Source organism: Pyrus communis, chromosome 8, assembly GCF_041283825.1.
Source record: "Pyrus communis isolate YQ-2024b chromosome 8, ASM4128382v1, whole genome shotgun sequence".
NCBI lineage: Eukaryota > Viridiplantae > Streptophyta > Magnoliopsida > Rosales > Rosaceae > Pyrus > Pyrus communis.
Genome location: NC_142572.1, coordinates 20214556 through 20232091, shown reverse-complemented (window position 1 = coordinate 20232091; position 17536 = coordinate 20214556). Strand labels below are relative to the sequence as shown.

The 17536-nt window shown below is 37.8% G+C and overlaps 4 protein-coding genes across 6 annotated transcripts; 3 read left to right on the top strand and 1 right to left on the bottom strand.

Moving 5' to 3' along the window:
- Window positions 1-444: 444 nt before the first annotated feature.
- LOC137717427 (putative protein phosphatase 2C 60) lies at window positions 445-5551 on the top strand. Of its 2 annotated transcripts, none has more exons than XM_068456793.2 (11): window positions 445-933; window positions 1510-1632; window positions 2273-2336; window positions 2549-2657; window positions 2942-3095; window positions 3633-3758; window positions 3982-4105; window positions 4355-4431; window positions 4642-4694; window positions 4847-4901; window positions 5040-5551. In XM_068456793.2, exons 2-11 carry the CDS (start codon window positions 1516-1518, stop codon window positions 5265-5267), a joined length of 1107 nt encoding a protein of 368 aa, XP_068312894.2. In that variant the 5' UTR covers window positions 445-933; window positions 1510-1515; the 3' UTR covers window positions 5268-5551. The 2 variants fall into 2 exon arrangements, with proteins under 2 accessions (XP_068312894.2, XP_088554941.1); XM_088698815.1 differs by having other exon boundaries at window positions 499-933; window positions 1209-1632.
- An 803-nt stretch (window positions 5552-6354) lies between these two features.
- Window positions 6355-8665, top strand: LOC137717968 (uncharacterized). 2 transcript variants are annotated; one of them, XM_068457490.2, is made up of 4 exons: window positions 6609-6859; window positions 6948-7168; window positions 8124-8194; window positions 8284-8665. In XM_068457490.2, the coding sequence occupies exons 2-4, from the start codon at window positions 7061-7063 to the stop codon at window positions 8576-8578; spliced, it is 474 nt and encodes a 157-aa protein (XP_068313591.2). In that variant the 5' UTR covers window positions 6609-6859; window positions 6948-7060; the 3' UTR covers window positions 8579-8665. The 2 variants fall into 2 exon arrangements, with proteins under 2 accessions (XP_068313590.2, XP_068313591.2); XM_068457489.2 differs by having other exon boundaries at window positions 6355-7168.
- Window positions 8666-8889: 224 nt separating this feature from the next.
- Window positions 8890-12982, bottom strand: PGR3 (proton gradient regulation 3). Its single transcript, XM_068457488.2, has 2 exons — window positions 9252-12982; window positions 8890-9170 (listed from the first exon to the last, which is right to left on the bottom strand). Exon 1 carries the CDS (start codon window positions 12634-12636, stop codon window positions 9292-9294), a length of 3345 nt encoding a protein of 1114 aa, XP_068313589.2. The 5' UTR covers window positions 12637-12982; the 3' UTR covers window positions 8890-9170; window positions 9252-9291.
- Window positions 12983-14249: 1267 nt separating this feature from the next.
- On the top strand, window positions 14250-17497 carry LOC137718210 (Sas10/Utp3/C1D family). The gene is made up of 6 exons (XM_068457711.2): window positions 14250-14683; window positions 14795-14850; window positions 15043-15097; window positions 15535-15615; window positions 15704-15954; window positions 17183-17497. Exons 1-5 carry the CDS (start codon window positions 14488-14490, stop codon window positions 15937-15939), a joined length of 624 nt encoding a protein of 207 aa, XP_068313812.1. The 5' UTR covers window positions 14250-14487; the 3' UTR covers window positions 15940-15954; window positions 17183-17497.
- The last annotated feature ends 39 nt before the right edge of the window (window positions 17498-17536 follow it).

Sequence of the window (17536 nt, the reverse complement as noted above, 5' to 3'; positions counted from 1 at the left end):
AAAGGGGTAAAAATTAGAGTAATTGTACAAGGTACATGATTTCTTGTAAATTTTTACATGAGATTTAATTAATGTACCAACAAAATTAAAAATGGACACTGCTATTCATACACTGGTAAAGAAGCTACATGTGCCCGAGAAAAAAGACAACTCGAGAAACACTGTTTAACTTTATACTTTTTTGTTTTTGTTTTTTTGAACTAATGATATTATTTACATTAAGAGGGTGTGGATTTAACCTTACAATAAGCTAGTAATAACGTGGTTTAAATTCATCTATGACGAGAATCGAACCTAAAACTTCTTACCTCATAAGTGAAGAAGAATGTCATTCGACGTAGTACTAAATATCTGTTTGATTTCGTACTTAAAAACACAAGAAAAAATACACAAAATTTCTTACAAAAGAAAATATAAATTACCCGATATATAAAAACGGCTAACGGCTTGAATAAAAAGAAGTAATAAAATCCCAAAACTGCCAATTTATTTCCTCTTACGAAAACCACGAAAAGTCCATGAAGAAGTTCATGAACAGTGTGAGCAGAAGAAATTACCCAAATTTCAAACGAGATTATTCTGTCTTCCAATAAGTCATCATCTTCACTCTCTCCTCCGATGATTTGCTCTTTGACTCTCCCTCCTCTTTCTCTCTCCATCCTCTGCCATTCCTGAAGAATTATTGTCACTCTCTCTCTCTCTCTCTACTCTCTTATCCCTCCTCTTGCCTGTTCGTTTTCCCTCAGATTCCGTCAAAACTTCGCTCGCCGGCTCTTTTGTCCAACATCTGCAAAACCCACTTCTCCACAAGCCCCAGCAACCATTCTTTCTGCTCTTTCTTCCACCTCCGATTCTGATCTGTTGCTCTGTACGGACTTCCCCCCCGGGGAATGTGAAGGACCCTCAAGCATCTCAAGTGATACTATTCTCCATGTAAAAGTTTCTTCCTTGGCTTCATTTCATTAATTTTCGTGCAAATTGGCATCTGGGTTTTTCTTATTTATGGTTAATCTTGAATTTTTTAATGTTTTTTTCCCGTTTGAATGTAAATTTTGCTTCATTTGATATGGGTTTTTCTCGTAATTTGTGCTTTATATGATCTTGGTGGTTTCCCGATTATCTTTCATAATTTCCAGTCCAAATTTTGCTTAAAGTTTGTGAATTTAATTCCTTAATCTGACTTTTTTTTGCTGCTTTTGAATATTTAGATCATTTGATCGTTACTTAGTTAAGTTTAATACTGGCGGATTGGCGGTGATCGAATTGATCCGGTCTCGAATAGTGTGGCATGTGAGATGATAACAGACTAACAGAGGAAGAGTAGTTGATACATCTGTGGTTGATTTACAAATTGTGGCAAATCCTTGCTATTTCTTTGGTTTCCTTGTGATTTATATCTATCTTCATAACCAAATAGCGATATCTTCGTAACTTGGTTTCTGGCTAATCTAGTTTTTCAGCATTGAATTGTGGATTAAAGTTTTTGATTGAGTTTTTATTTAATTTCAGATTGGAATGGGTACATATCTGAGCACTCCTAAAACTGAAAAGTTCTCGGAAGATGGCGAGAATGACCGTGTCAGATATGGTTTGTCGTCCATGCAAGGATGGCGTACCTCAATGGAGGATGCTGTGAGTACATTTAACTTTCCTCTTCCTCTCAGAAGTTGTTTTGAGAACATAAATTCTTTTATTTCCATTCTCAGAAGTTTATACTTTTGTATCCTTTTCCGTCTTTATTTAGCATGCTATAGTTAGGATTCAACTGAATATGATATTCCTTGACATGTTCAATTGATTGCATAACTCTAATTCCACTTGGCAGATTATTGCTGTCCTTTTAATTAGGATAGAAGTCAATTATCTTGTGGCATATGATGGTGCAGATAGAGGGTTGGGCGTGGCTACTCCTTGCTTGTAGCCTGGTAGTTTCCCGTGGTCTGTTTATTTGACTAGCCCTATTGGTGCCTTCTGCTTCTTGTAGAAATAATCCGGACTGTAGGGAGTAAGTAGTACTTTACAAAAACTGTTACTTGCTTCCCCAATTGGTAGAAACCATCCCACTTGGCTTTTCAAAATCTAGTTCTCTCTCTTTGTATGAAATCCTTTCCTTGTTTACTTTTCCTGATAAATTGTTGGAAAACTAAACTCTCCTGCATTTATAAAATTTTTGCATCCTGTATAAGAGGAAGTTGCAGTGATTACTTACTTTGTTTTCAGAAAATCGTGTCACATTATTAAGTGCTGTTGTTACTGTGATTTATTTTGTTAGCATGCAGCATATCCTGATCTGGATGCATCCACCTCATTCTTTGGTGTTTATGATGGCCATGGAGGTAAGAATTTGAAACTTTTGGTGTCGACATATGCACTAGAGCTAATATTGATTTTTCAGTTACTGTACCATTGTGGAGACCTCTCTCTCTCCCTCTTTCTCTCTCTCAAATGAATGCTTTCTGTTTATCAGATCTACATGGCACTTTTCGAAGTATTTAGCAATATTTACATTTATTGTATTATATCTGACCTAAATCCAATAATTTTCTAGGCAAGGTAGTTGCTAAGTTCTGCGCAAAATATCTTCACCAACAAGTACTCAAGAATGAAGCATATGCGGCTGGAGACATAGGAACTTCTGTTCAGAAAGCTTTTTTCAGGTTACTACCTTTGATCTACTTAAATTCAGTTGCCTTTTACTGTTTTCTGAGAGGAGGGGACGATTACAATTAGTCACGCTATATCGTATTGGGCTGTTCTTTATGATAGCTTCAGCTTATTAAGCCAAAATATTGGCCATATGGTTTAAGCCTATATTGTCCTGGATCCTTGTGAGATCATAGATACTTGAGATGGTAATACTTTTATTACCTATCTTTATTGTTGTGGTCTTATGAATCTTTTTAATTTTGAAGTTGAAGATGTTGTTAGTTGGTTTATGCAGAATGGATGAAATGATGCGTGGACAAAGGGGTTGGAGAGAGTTGGCTGTTTTGGGAGATAAGATAAACAAGTTTACTGGCATGATAGAAGGGTTAATTTGGTCTCCAAGGGGCGGTGATGGTAATGATCAAGCTGATGATTGGGCTTTTGAGGAGGTAGGTGCTAGAACCATATAGTTCATTGACTTTATTGTCTCTTTTTGGCGCAGATTCTGATCTGCTTTATTGCATATTAAATTGACCACAGGATTCTTGTGTAATTTAGAACTTAATCATTTACTATTGTGATTCGTATGGTTAGAAGAAAATAGCAGTATACTTCCTGTAGGGGAAGGCAGATTGGAGGAAGGAAACCATGGCTCCATCCCTTTGTTGCAAATTTATAGTTCTAGACTGTAATGTTGAAATTTTTTCTCCTCGCTTTATATCCAAACAAGCCCAATAATTTCCCTCTTCTCAAACCAAATAGGAGGGAGAAATCTACTCCCTTTCCATCTGTTCCATTTTCCATTCCGATGAACATCTTAAACTGAACACAGTTTAGGATTGAAACCTGAGTCACCGAGAGATTATCTATAGTACATGGGGACATCCCTGCACACACCAAGAAATTATCTATAGTGCAAGTAAATTGTTTCATTTCGTTTCATAATGTCAAGGAATTCCATAATTTAAACGCAATTATGTTTTCAGGGGCCTCACTCTGATTTTACTGGTCCAACTTCTGGGAGCACTGCCTGTGTTGCAATTCTTCGAAACAAGCAACTTTTTGTGGCGAATGCTGGTGATTCTCGTTGTGTGATATCAAGGAAGGGTCAGGTAATTTATTATATTTCTGTTTTTTTTCTTTCTTGTTATGTTGATTGCTTAAAATAGATAATCAAGTCCTTTCATTTCTATATCAAATGGTTAAAAGTGATGAGAGGTCTAAATTCTAAGGCTATTTATATGTGATCCTATGTTTACAATTGAGAATATTTGTATATACTTGTTTCCCGCTGTATATTGCATATAGTTTTCTGATGTCACTTCTATTTTTCAGGCATATAATCTGTCAAGGGACCACAAACCTGATCTTGAGCTTGAGAAGGAGAGGATTTTAAAAGCTGGTGGTTTCATCCATGCAGGACGAGTCAATGGAAGTTTGAACCTTGCAAGAGCTATAGGTAATTATAGTGCATGAATGCATTCTTAGTATAACACCGTTCCGAAATCTCAATTACATTTATATCCAAAGGAATTAAATTATGTTTTGAAATTTATATTTATGGATGTATGGAACTTCCTTGGAATACGTTCAGTGTTGTGTTGTAAACTACATTGAGTGTTTGTGTGCATGCGCATATTTGTGGAGGGGGAGCTAAGTGCATAGCTTTTTATGTTCCCTGTACTCATTAATTTTGCATATACTGCAGGTGACATGGAATTCAAGCAGAATAAATTTTTGCCAGCTGAAAAACAAATCGTAACTGCATGTCCGGACATAAACACTGTATGTATATACTTGCGACATTGAAAGTTTTCACAAGATATTTAGAAAAATATAGTAGTTTGGATAATGGCGGTTTTTGGGGGCTATCTACATTTTGGAGTTTCCCAAAATTGTTTGGTACATGTTTTATTATAAAAGCAAAAATAACTAACAGTTATTGGCTATTACTTTTGTCTTCCATTTTAATTTATTTACTTATTTTTTAATTAGGTTGAGCTTTGCGATGACGATGAATTTATTGTGCTAGCATGCGATGGCATCTGGTATGCATCTTTAACTTTTCTTTCTTTATCTTCATATTTTTGTTCAATATATCCTTGCTGATATAATTCTGCCTTTGATAACTCAGTTTAATGTTTTTAAGTTATGGTATGATTGTCGGAAATTGAGCTGATATTTTTGTTACTTCTTACAGGGACTGTATGTCTAGCCAGCAAGTGGTAGATTTTGTACATGAACAACTATTGTCTGTGAGTGCATGTTTCTCTTTCTTTTCTTTGGTTTTCCTGGTTTGAAAACAAGGACAGCACTTTCGCAATGCAGTTGAAGTGGTTCCATTTAGAGCGATATGTTGCTTGGTATGACACTTATCATTGTAAATCATGCAGGAAAGCAACAAGCTATCTGCGGTGTGCGAGAGAGCCCTTGATAGGTGTTTGGCGCCATCGACTGCTGGTGGTGAGGGATGCGATAACATGACCATGATCGTGGTGCAGTTCAAGAAGCCCAAACAGTCGACTGAGTCTGAGGGTGGGCAATCCTCATCAGCTGAAGAAGCAGGTGGAAGCGATTCAAATGGAAGTGATTCAAAGGCAGATGAAAGTGAATCGAAGTAGTGGCCCGCTGTGTACTGTGAAACTAGTAGAGAGATTTGCATCACGTTTTTACTCTCTCAGAAGAAATGTGAATCTCAGATTGGTAATTGTAGATTGTTTAGCCTGGAAAAAAAATGGAAAACGAATGGATCATTAGCGATTTAGATAAAACTCGTTTTTGTGCTCTTCGATGTTTGTTTTTTCGGTTGAAACACACGTTGAAATAGTATGTACAGATTATAACAAAGTACCACCAGAGTGTTTGAATGTAATCTTAATATATCTTTGAGCTGTTCAAGTAAAAATGATGTGAAGTGTTTTTCTGTTTCACCGTCACTATACCATCTGGATAAAAGTGTGTATGCACTGTGCAGTGTGCTGCGATTTCAGAAGCAGTCGTAAACAAACCGGGTTGGGACCAATTTGCCAAACGGGTTTGCAGCTTCGACAGTCTGATGTGGCATAGGGCCATTTAGACTAGCAAGACACAATATCCGATATGGTGCAAGAGGTTTTGAATTCAAATTCCATTTGCGAGGAAGCAGGATATCGATGAGTAACTCAATAGAATTGAGTGAAATTGATGAGTTTGAAACATAAAGGACCAAAGTGACATTTCAAAACTTAAAATGACCGTTTGTGAGAAAAACCTCAGATTTTAAGAAATCACATCCCAGCTCTCAAAAGCTCTAGAAGGGGAAGGACAAAAAAAAAATGACAAAATATTAGAACGAGAACAACACTAAAGCTTGTTTCACTAAATGAGATGGACTTTATTCCAGAACGATATTGCGTTTGGTTTTATGCCAAGTTTTCTATTAGTTTCAAGTACTCTATATCTTTTCTTAAAATCATTTTTCAAGTGTTCATAGATCTTCCTTTACTCTATTATAACAAAATACTATTATAAAAAAAAATAAAAAAATAAAAAACGTGTCCTAAATCTGAAATCTGAAATTTCAAGGAGGGTATTTGGTAATTTTAACACTTCACCATCTCAAAGCCCCATTGGTAAAGCCCTTCTCAGCTAGAAGCCTACAAACTGCAAAAAAGCAAACAGCTGGCTAGTCTTGATGTATTAAGCTGCACTCTCTCTCTCTCTCTCTCTCTCTCTCTCTCTACCCACCTCACTCCTCTCTCTCTCCCCAAAATGTCCCCCCAGCTGGACAGGAAGGACGGATACTGGTCTTCAAATGTCCTCCAATCCAACTGCCACCCACACCTTTCTCCTCCAACCCAAAACTTTTTTCACCTTCCACAATTGCCCTTCTGTAACATTCCATCTTCAGGCTCTTCATCACTCATTTACTCTGTATTCTTTGTCTCCCACCTCCATGGGCCTTTTCGGGTTCTCACAACCCAGAGAGTTTCTTCTCACAGACCCAAAAAAGAAACAGACAGATGTCCATATGTATTCTGTATACACACAAAAACCATCTCTCCATAATTTCATTTATTTATTTGTTGTTGTTTCTCCTCCCCCTCCTCCTCTCTCTCTCTCTCTCCTTGTCTCTCTGGAATCCAAAACCTTATCTCCTTTTTCGATTTGGCTTTTCATTTCCTTTCCTTAATCTCCAAGGTTTTTATCTTTTTTTTTTTTACCAGAATTTGAGGTAGGGTATTTTTTGGTCTATAAAAATAAGATTTTTATTTCCTGATTGGATGTGGATTTTTAATTTTTTCACTATTTAATGGTCAAAGATTGGAGCTTTGAGCAGGAGATGAAAAGGGTTCGACTGGGTTTCGAATTTGGTCGCTTTTCTCTCTTGAATTTTGTTGGGTTTTTGTGATTAATTTGGGAATTGAAGAGGAAGATGAAAAGGGCTGCTGGCAATTGTAAGCAATCTCAGCCTGCTGATGAGGAAACTAGGACAAAGTTCAGACATGAAAGTCTTCTGCAGGATTACCTTTTACGACGAAAGGTTAGTTGTTGTTCTGACTTTTGTTTTGGTCTTGCTTTTCTTGTTGCAATTCTCTTGCTAATTATGTTTTTCTCAAGTCTTATTGAAATCCTTGTATGATTAAGGGAGTGTAGTCAATTCGAATTTTGAGGGAGATCAATTCTTTTAATTAATCTAGGTGTATTTAATCAGAATTTTAAGTAATTTTTTGAGATTCAACGTGTATTCAATAAGGATTTTAAAGAGGTTTATAACATTCTAGGCAGTATTCAATTAGAATTTGATTTTAAAGAATTTGAAAAGGTTGAGGGATTAGAGGGAATTGAAGAGATTTCGTAATGTATTTTAAGCATTCACAAATCTCACATCTCCTCATGAGATTTTGAGGGAATTAAATCAAAATTTTACATGGAATCTCAACAAATCAATTAAGCTTCATAAAAATCTATGGAATTACAAGTCCATTTAAATCTCTCAAATTCCTAATTGAATACACCCTTAAGTGTTGATTTGAATTAGTTTTCTTTAATTGTGGTGTTTGTTTTACCTTCTAGTTAGTTTGTTGTCATTGAGAAAACAAGATTTGAGAACAAAATCGAGAGATTGAAAAACCAAACTCAATTTTAGACTGACAATTGTTTATCTGACAAGATGATATGTGATCTACTTCAATCTACTGGAAAGGGGATTCGAACTTGGCTCGAGTTGGCGGGCACACTGCCATGACCAACTTACTAACGCACTGTTGTTACGGGAATTTGAACTTGGTCCGAGGTGGCGGGCACACTGCCATGACCAACTTACTAAAGCGCATACTAACAGTTGTTTTCGAGTATCTGAAATACTTGTTTACTATAGTTTGGAAACAATGGATTGAACACTATGATGGAAGAAACGAAATTAATTGGGTTCGAATTTGTGCGGTTTTGATTGTATGAATAAAAGATGAACATTGTTTCTTTTTGTGTTCTGATAGGAATTTGTATCAAAGAAACAGATGATGCAAGCTGCGAAGCAGAAAAGAGACATTCTTTTGGCGGAAATTCGGTAAGATTTTGTTCTTCTGGTTTCTCTGTATTGCAATGCTATCTGTCCGCAGGTAGGATACTAATTTGCTTCTCTCTTCGGAGTTTCAGATTTTTGAGACGAAGGTATAGCCATCTGCTGAAGATAAAATCAGCAGAAACCGAACCAGAAGTCCGACATCAGAATTCTGATGTACAGCCTAAGAAGTTGGCAAAGAAGAAAAAAGATGCTAATGAAGCTGTTGTAAATAAACCCTCTCGTGCCTCGCCGGAAGGAGGAGGAGTAGAACACATTGTTTCGGAGCCCGTAAGAGTAGAGAAGAAGCGTAAAAATCATGTAGTTAATGGCAGAAAGGTTCGGAAGAAAAAAATTGCAGTGCAAGATCAGGTTTCTCTGAATGTTTAAATTACTCATAGTGAAAGCCGAAGGCCTTAAACAATCTCATTGTCATTGCGAAAGATATAATTATAATTGATCTTTTTTTCGGTTTTATTACGCGTGTGGTCATGTCCTCGATGCGGTGAATGTCCGAACGTTATTAGGATAGTATCCTTCTTGCCGGATTACGGATTAGTAAACGTGTCATATTATATCAGATACTCACTCTCAATGCAACCTGGGATGTCATCATTTAACATTTTGGTCATTCTTCGGGGGCAGTTCGCGCAAAACCCTCCGAAGAAATCTTCACAAAACAATCTCAGCAAGACGAAATATGAACATTATGTACGCAATAACTTCGTATAATAATCTGTTTATGCAATTACAGAATATGATTTAACTGTATTTGACATAGCAGGTGTGAAAGAGGTAAACTAGATACAGCATTTACACTTATATGTTAACAACAGAAACCGTACAAAGTATATCGGTGGCCAAAGATAATACCGAATACATGTTACTTCCTCGCAGATACACATCTACGCTCAGAAGCAAACATCAATGCTGGAAAAGTGAATGTGTATGCGTTGAGTTGAATTGTAGCAAAATCATCACCCTGGAAAACAGCTGGGTTCAGACAAAAGTTTGAGAGAAACCCAAACACACCAGAATTTGTAATTTGTGTTAGAACACGTACCGCAGATACAGAGACAAGTCAGACGTGTATCTCTTGTAAGTCAAGTTTGGTTGGGAAGCTGTGCAAATGTTCCTACATTGGGGCTGCAGCCATCAACCATCATGTTCCTGTAAACTGCATAAGCATGATCTGGATCCCCGGATGTGCTATACAGTCGAATGAGAGCATTGTAGGTAAACACATCAGGTTCAAGACCTACAAGTTGTAGTTCTTCATAAATCCTCCCAGCTTGCTCCACCATTCCAACAAGTCCGAGATTGAGTATTAGCAAATTGTATGTGTAAAGATCAGGAGCGATTCCTCTAGTTCGCATTTCATCATAAAGAGTGAGTGCTTCCTCTACCCTCCGTGATCTTCCAAGTCCATTTATCATAAGGTTGTAAGAAACCGAGTCAGGATCGAGGCCACTTTGTTTTAACTCCTCAAAATAGTCCATGGCATCATCCACTCTCCCTGCCTGGCAGAGGCAATCCACAAGAATGGTGTAAGACTTCAGGTCAGGTCTTATCCCTTCTTTAATCATCCTTCTAAATAAGTCACAGGCAGCTTCCACATCACCTGTTTTCGCAAACCCATTTATAAGAATATTAAAAATAGCAGAATTAGGTTTGCATCCATAGTCGGCCATCTCATCAAAGAAATGCATTGCTTCGTCTAGTCTTCCTGACTTGAAAAGTCCATCTATGAGAGGACCATATGTACAAGGAGAGGGAGAGAAATCACCACTTACGAGATCATAATACAAATCTATAGCACTATCCACGCTATCAGATTTCACAAGACTGGAGATGACTATATTGTGCGTTACGGTGTTAGGCTTGCATCCCCTAAAAATCATCTCCTCGTACAATTCAAAGAGTTCGGTGATGTTCCCAGACTTCCCATGAGCATCAAGGAACAAGTTATAGGTGAATACATCGGGGGTACAACCACCATTCTTCATCTCCTTAAATAGATCCCAAGCTCTTTCAGCGGCATGATCTTTCAGAAGCCATTCAATCAAGTAGTTGTATGCTTCTAGTGTTGGCTTAATTCCAAGAGTTTTCGTAAATTTCTCAAATACCTTATGCGCATCAAAAGCTTTCCTTTGCGTACAAAAAACTCTAAGTAGAGGAATCAGTACAGAGTCATCCCGGCAAATCCTATCAGAGATCAACCTTTCAGCAAATAAAATGGCTCTGTCTATTTCAGCTTCAATCAAAATCCCTCCCATTAAATCTTCCCAAAAAGGCCTATCTGCTCGTACCCCAACCTGATACACGAAGTTCTCAGCAATTTTGAAAGCATCCTCAATACGCCCATCCTTTACTACCCCAGGTAGGAGGGTACACAATGTTATATGATCAGGAAGTAGTGATTTCTTCATCTGATGGAAGAACCAGAATGCATAATCAATTCTGTTTTCTCTGATTAAGCCGTAAAGTATAGTATTATAGGTCAGAACGTCAGGACTGCAACTCATTGTGGTCATTTTGCAGAACATTTTCAAGGCCAGAGTAACCTCGTCATTCTTGCAAAGGCAGTTCAGGAGTGTGTTGAAAGTTATTGTGTTTGGAGGACACCCTTGTTCGGCCATATTCTCAAACATTTCAATGGCCTTTTCGACTTCTCCATCTTTCCCTAATGCAGCGAGTAATGTGTTGTAGGTCACAACTGTTGGAGTGAGCTTCATTTCCTTCATTCTGTAAAACATTTGCCATGCTTCATCCACTCGGTCAGCCTTGTAAAGCATGTCAATCAAAGAATTAACAATAATTACATCTGCTTCGCACCCATTTCTTTCCATCTCCAAGAGTAACTCGATGGCGTCATCTATTTGCCCCACCTTACTATAGCACTTCATCATCATGTTGTAAGTTACTGAATCTGGAGAAAGCCCGTAATATTTGAGCTCATTATATACATCCTGCGCCTCTTGAAGTCTACCCTCTTCAGCAAGACTGTACAAAGATGCATTACAAGCAACAATATTAGGAACAATGCCTTTATTTTTCATCTTCTCAAAGGCCTCCATAGCTTTGCCAGAGTCGCCACACTTTCCATAGTAGTCAATGAAAAGGATGTATGTGTAAGCAGTAGGTGGAACACCCAGACAGTCAATACTATTGAAAAGCTTCAATGCCTCGTCCAACCTACATAACTGCAGAAGTCCACCAATTAAAGTGTTGTATGTATGAAGATTCGGCGAGACCCCTTGTTTTCTCATGGTATCCAACATATTAAATGCTTCGTCAACATTTCCAGCTTTGCATAAAGCATTGACAAGTATGGTGAAAGTAACCACATCAGGAGCATAACCGTCAGCTTCCATTTCACTCCAAAATTCTTTCACTGTGTCCAAGTCTTTACCGTCACTAAACTTATCCAGCAAAGTAATGTAGGTTACTTGGTCAGGCTTATGACCACTGGCTTTCATTTTTACAAACAACTCCTTAGCCTTGTCAAGTTTACCTGCATTACAAAGAGCATCAATGAGAACGGTGTAAGTCACAACATCGGGGCCACATCCCTCATCATCCATTCTCTTAAAAATCTCATACGCTTCGTCAATTTTCCCCGCCCTCCCAAGTACTCTAATGCATATAGTAAAAGTATAAACATTAGGCCTCAATCCCAAAATTTCCATCTCATTTAGCAAGCTCATAACAGTTTTAACATCCCTTCTTTTCCCCAATGCCACCATAAGTGCCGAGTAAGTCTTCAGACTTGGCTTAATCCCTTCTGAAACCACTCTTTCATAAACCTCCAAAGCCTCCCTACAATATCCAGACTGAATAAGATTATAGATCAACCCATTGTACGAATACGCATTCAATACAAACCCCGCTTTTCGCATCACTTCAAGAGCGAAGGGCGCCTGTCGAATACCACCTCGTACATCAAGACCCTCAAAGATAGTAAGGTAAGTGTCCAAACTCCTATTTATGATCTGCTTCTGCATCAAATCAAACACAAAAGCCATATCCTCCACTCTCCTATCAACCCCCAAGACTTCAAGCATGTAATTGCAAGTTTCAGTGGTGTGAACAACACTAGGCAACTCCGCAAATGACTTAAACAATGCTAAAGCAGATTTCGGGTCCGAAACTGACTTCAAAACCCTCATGACTTCCTCAGAAGAAACCGAAATTTTCAGGTTTTTCTTCCCCACCACCACCTCCTCCTCTGACCTTTTCATCACAAACCCACAAAAACCCATCCCTTTTTTTCGCTTTTTCGTCATGTTTGACAAAGACCCACATCCCCAAACATTCAACTTCCCAAAGTTTCGAGCTTTCAGCGAACCCAAGTGGCTTATAGCAAATATCCTATTGTCAGTGAGAGCAACACTGTAATTTACGCTGCTACAGCACATGCTTGAAGAGCAGACAATCAACAATTCCATAGATAATACACTTTATGAGCTAAAGAATGAGACACTCACAGAAATTGAAGACGGATTTTTCATTTTGTTAGTTGAATTTCTGCTGAGAAAGCAAATAAATGTGTGCGCGTTCCGCTGCTGAGAGAGAGAGAGAGAGAGAGAGAGAGAGAGAGAGAGAGAGCAGAAGGGTTGCTGCTATGGAGGAAGATGGAATCGACTATGGGTTCGTTGAAGTGGGAGTTTGAAATTGGAGAAGGTGTTGGGGTGAATTGGGTAGCCCTCCCTCCATTGATGCAGGCTGAAATGTAATCATGTATGTGGGGGTGTGTGGTGGGTTTTGGATATTTTTGTTGTTTTGTTTGGCTCCAAATTCATTTTCCCCCTTCTCAGTAAGAAAACAAAATTTAGAAAAGAGAAAAAACATGAAAAACTCAATTATGATTTGTAGTTTTTCCAATTTTTTATATATTATTTTATTTATGGCTAATCTCTAAATTCATATATTACAGATTCATTAATTCGTTCAAATTATAGTAGACGACTAATGATTAGCACTAATCTTTGTATTCAGCTATATTATAACTTAATGAACTCGTAATACTACGTAAGCTGAGGTATTGTTGGAGTGGTTTAGGATGACATTTTGTTAGTAACTGTGTCGATGTTTAACCCTGAATCACTCGGTTGTTTGTTAGTTAACTTGGTTAGTCCTCGGTGTGGGCTTTCCTATTGTCTTTCGGCTTTGCCCTGGTGTATTTCCAAATTACCCAAATAAAAAAAAAACACACACACACAATAATTTTCGCTTGCATCGTTCGAATATTTCACTCCCCATCGTCTTTTCATTAGGAAAGATTTTAAAACTCTATTTGCACTCTTTTTTCCGTTACAACATTTGAATTAAAAATCACTATATTTCACTGTTCTAAAAATCTCTGCCTAGGCCCGATCTAGGCGCTAGGCAGCTAGTCACCGCCTCGATTAATGTCTAGGCGTTTGAAAATTAAAAAAGGGTGCCTAGACCCCCCTAGACCACCTAGGCACCCGTCTAGCCCGTCCAGACCCGCTAGGCACTTGCCTAAGTTGCGACTCACTTGGACAGAAAATAGATAACTTTCAATTTGCATTTAATTATTTTTGAATAAATTGTAAGAGACTTGTTGAATACTTAAATGAGCACACACTATATGCTTGTTCCTTATGTTTTCATTATGTTCAAATACTTCAAAATACATATGTCATTCTATTTTGTAGTTTATGATAAAATTATATATATTTTAAGTATAAACAGACACTTATTTACACGAAATATAATAGATTTACATAAATATGCCTAGTCTGCCTAGGCGCCCGCCTGGGCGCTAGGCCCCAGCCCGCCGTCCGACTAGCACCTAGCGTCTTTTAGAACCTTATAACGATTATTTTTACAAAAAAAATTCATTAAGATTGAGATTATTTAGGCAATTAATGATAGTAAATAGATAAACAATTCGTAATTCGTATATCGAATTTGTCTATTTATTTTTATATATTTAGATAACCAAATGATCTCATTTTCGATTAATTTTGTACATAAATAATCTTTACAACGTAATTTATAATAAAGAGTCGTTGCGCACTCTTGTCCCTAAATTGCCACCATAAACCCCGATTTCATATCTCAAATCCCCTCTTCATTTTTGGCACTAAACTCAAAAGCCCTAGCCCCCTCAAAAACTCGACATTTACTTCCTCCTCCTCCTAACTTGGAAATTTCGCTGTCTAAATCTGCCACCCTCACACCCTCTGAGTTTATATACTCTTCTATTTCTCTGTCACAGCCCCACATAGATTTAGAGAGAGAAAGATATAGAGAGCGAGAGACGGAGAACAATGGAAGGAAGCTCTATAATACCAGATTCAGTGATGGAATCAGTGAAGAAAACCTTGGGGGACGTCGAAGAACTTCGACCCCACCTCCTCCAGTTCCTCTCACTCGCCGACGCCGACGTCCTCGCCGAAATGCCGCCGCTCGACCGCGCCCACTCGCTGCTTATGCTCTCCAAGGCCACCACCCTCCTCTTCGCCTGTAAGTCTTCGCCTTCCTTCACCCAATTTTCAGTTAATTCCGATTTGATTGCGGTTTTTGGGTAACCCAGTTCGAATTTTAGTTGAATTTTTGTATTTTTTGGTTTTACAGTGAGGCTGAGGTGCACTGGAGTAAACCCATTTAACCATCCAGTCAAAACGGAGTTCGTAAGTTTGCTAATTTTTGTATATATTTTTAATCAAATTCTTGAAATTTATCGAATTTATGTGGATATTGTTTCTGGGTTTATGCATGTCTGTGTGTGTGAGTTCATGGTTTTTGAGATTGTCGGATTTGCGTAACTGTTTGAATTGGGTGAAGTTGAATGTTTTTCTGTTTTTGTTGTCTCATTTATGTAGGATAGATTAAAACTGTATGAGGAGAAGCTTGAGAAGTTGGTGGATTTGAGTAAAGGTACATGCTTTTCTTTTGGAAGTGCCATTATTGATAGATCGATTTGTATATTGTAGTATCGAGATATGCTAAGTGCAGTCGCCCGCGCCTAGTGAGTTACCGTTAGTAATTGATTTGGGATGCTGTCATTCGAACTCAGTGTTGTGTGGGAGACTGTGATTAGCATTTTCCTTTTTGTCCGTCCGTGACTGTAGATTGAGGTTCTGCCATTCGCGCATGTGTCATGTGGGCGGCTGTGCTTAGTGTTCTCCTTGTTGTCTCAAACAATGCCGCAACCAAGAAGGACGTTACAGATTGAAGCTACGCATGACATATATCCTGGATATCGTGCTTCATGTGTTTTACATATTGAATTGTTTGCAAATTTCCATTTTTACTTATGATTGTTTGACTGGTGGGTTGTTTATATTCTTATTGACAATTTGATTTTGTTCAAGCTCCTTTGCGACCGTCTACTACTTTAAATCATCAGGCAGCTACCCGTTTCATCGAGCATTCTTTGCCAGACCTCACCTCTGGTAAGTTGGTCATTTACCTTTTATGTCAGTATCGTCACTTTTTAAACACCTTGATATCATTCCACTCAATAATAGTTGATTTTTTCAGATCAGAGGCAAAGTATGAGAGCCATTAGCAAAGGAGACGGGCCAACCATGAAGTATCTAGAAAGGAATGCCCCAAAGAAAAGGAAATATCAATCCCCTAATAAACAATCAGTTCAATCTGCTGCCAAGGAATTCCTTGAGAAAGCAGCACGAGAGATTCTTGGTGATAATGAAGGTGGTCTGAAGGGACCTATACAGATCAGCAGTTCAGATGAAGAGGATGTATCCATGAGCTGATTTCTGATTTTCCCGGTAGAACTCTTTTCTTAACTCTTATTCACGTTATGGTTTAATTTCCTTGGTTATTTCAGCTGTTTCAAGTTCATTATGGTCATCTAGCTTTCAATATTACAGAGTCATGTGCCCGTGTCAGTGTTATTGGACATTGGTATAGCAATACTTGTGCTACTTGTCTAAAATCTGTATACACGTTGCTCGTTCAAAATGGGAAGACCAAGGATTTGATATATCCATAAATTGTTACATATAACTGATAAGATTTCGTTATTGATGATTGAGTTGCTAATAATTGTAGTTTTCAGGTTTGGAATAACTATATATTACAAGTAAATTTGTTATTGCTACCAATGCAAATCATTTTTTGTTATTAACCACTTAAATAGTATTGCTATCCTTCCACACCTAATCTTCTGATTTTGATGATCGGTGCAATTTGGGGGGATTACAAATCACTATTTGTCACCAATGGGAATTTAATAATTCAAACCGATCTGGAAATACATGGTGCTATACTTATTGAAAGTCTATGAACTTTAAGGGAAATTTATTCCCACGGGGACTCCCCATATGGGATATAAAACTATTGATGACAGGCAGTACCATAGCTAAATACGTAGGTTTAGGTATGAATGAGCTGTTGCTTTGTAATCATATAAAATTGTTGGCATTTACAACTTGATATGTGTGCCATATCCAAATATTCGTATGAAAGTGAATCTAGTCTACGACTAGATTTGCCGTAGTTATGAGGATTTATAAGTAGGACCGTAGGACACACACATGTTTTGAAGTGATTGATGTATAAGATGGTGTTTGAGACATGTCCTACCATCTATTACGATTGGATGGTTCTATTTCTCAATCTTTCTGACTTGCTTCTACGGAACCAAGGTCTTGCTCCTATGGAACAGAGGTCGAAAAGATTGAGAAAAAAATCACCTTGATTTGGATGGTGAAAATAGATATGTTGATGCATGTAAACACACGCTTGAAATCAGGTTTTCCCTTAATTCTGGAGAAGTAAAGGAATCAAGGCACATAATTTAATCCTACTTAAAACTCACTAATCAGAATTGCTGATGTTGCCCTCACGTTTCCAGTTAGGCCATCGCATATGAATCGTTGTGAACTGCTTGTAAAAGTAAATTATCTTAATCTTTTTGTTCCTTTATACCAAGTTTGAAGAGATTTAAGTTTCATCTTCTTTTGACCATCTTCGTTCTTATCTTTACTTTCACAGGGTTGCGTTGCGGAGACCAGATTTGCTCTCGTTTTGGAATGATCCGTCATCCGTCCTCTCTGTAGTGCTTTTGCGTTTTCTTTCTTTTCCATAGTGCAAGTTTTTGTGTTGTTACCTTTTGATTAGTAGAAATGTAGTCGTAATTTACCAGACGAATGTATCAGCATCTTATTATGTCTTGAACGGAAAGGTGTTGCTTGGAGGAATGTGTTATCCATATACATGTCTTTATATATCATGACTACAACTCTGGATTAAATTTTGAAGACAATTAGAATACTATATAATATGACTGGCAATGCTGAGGTTTTATGATGATATTTGTACAATTTTTGAACTGTCGGTTAAGAGCTT

What these genes read in the sequence shown, in the direction of transcription:
- LOC137717968 (XM_068457489.2), top strand. Translation starts at nt 7,061, where the DNA reads ATGAAAAGGGCTGCTGGCAATTGTAAGCAATCTCAGCCTGCTGATGAG. An exon ending in ATTACCTTTTACGACGAAAG is followed by an intron (nt 7,169 to 8,123) that starts GTTAGTTGTTGT and finishes GTGTTCTGATAG; the next exon opens with GAATTTGTATCAAAGAAACA. An exon ending in ATTCTTTTGGCGGAAATTCG is followed by an intron (nt 8,195 to 8,283) that starts GTAAGATTTTGT and finishes TCGGAGTTTCAG; the next exon opens with ATTTTTGAGACGAAGGTATA.
- LOC137717427 (XM_068456793.2), top strand. Translation starts at nt 1,516, where the DNA reads ATGGGTACATATCTGAGCACTCCTAAAACTGAAAAGTTCTCGGAAGAT. An exon ending in GTACCTCAATGGAGGATGCT is followed by an intron (nt 1,633 to 2,272) that starts GTGAGTACATTT and finishes TTATTTTGTTAG; the next exon opens with CATGCAGCATATCCTGATCT. An exon ending in GAACCTTGCAAGAGCTATAG is followed by an intron (nt 4,106 to 4,354) that starts GTAATTATAGTG and finishes CATATACTGCAG; the next exon opens with GTGACATGGAATTCAAGCAG.
- PGR3 (XM_068457488.2), bottom strand. Translation starts at nt 12,636, where the DNA reads ATGGAATTGTTGATTGTCTGCTCTTCAAGCATGTGCTGTAGCAGCGTA.
- LOC137718210 (XM_068457711.2), top strand. Translation starts at nt 14,488, where the DNA reads ATGGAAGGAAGCTCTATAATACCAGATTCAGTGATGGAATCAGTGAAG. An exon ending in CACCACCCTCCTCTTCGCCT is followed by an intron (nt 14,684 to 14,794) that starts GTAAGTCTTCGC and finishes TTGGTTTTACAG; the next exon opens with TGAGGCTGAGGTGCACTGGA. An exon ending in ATCCAGTCAAAACGGAGTTC is followed by an intron (nt 14,851 to 15,042) that starts GTAAGTTTGCTA and finishes TCATTTATGTAG; the next exon opens with GATAGATTAAAACTGTATGA.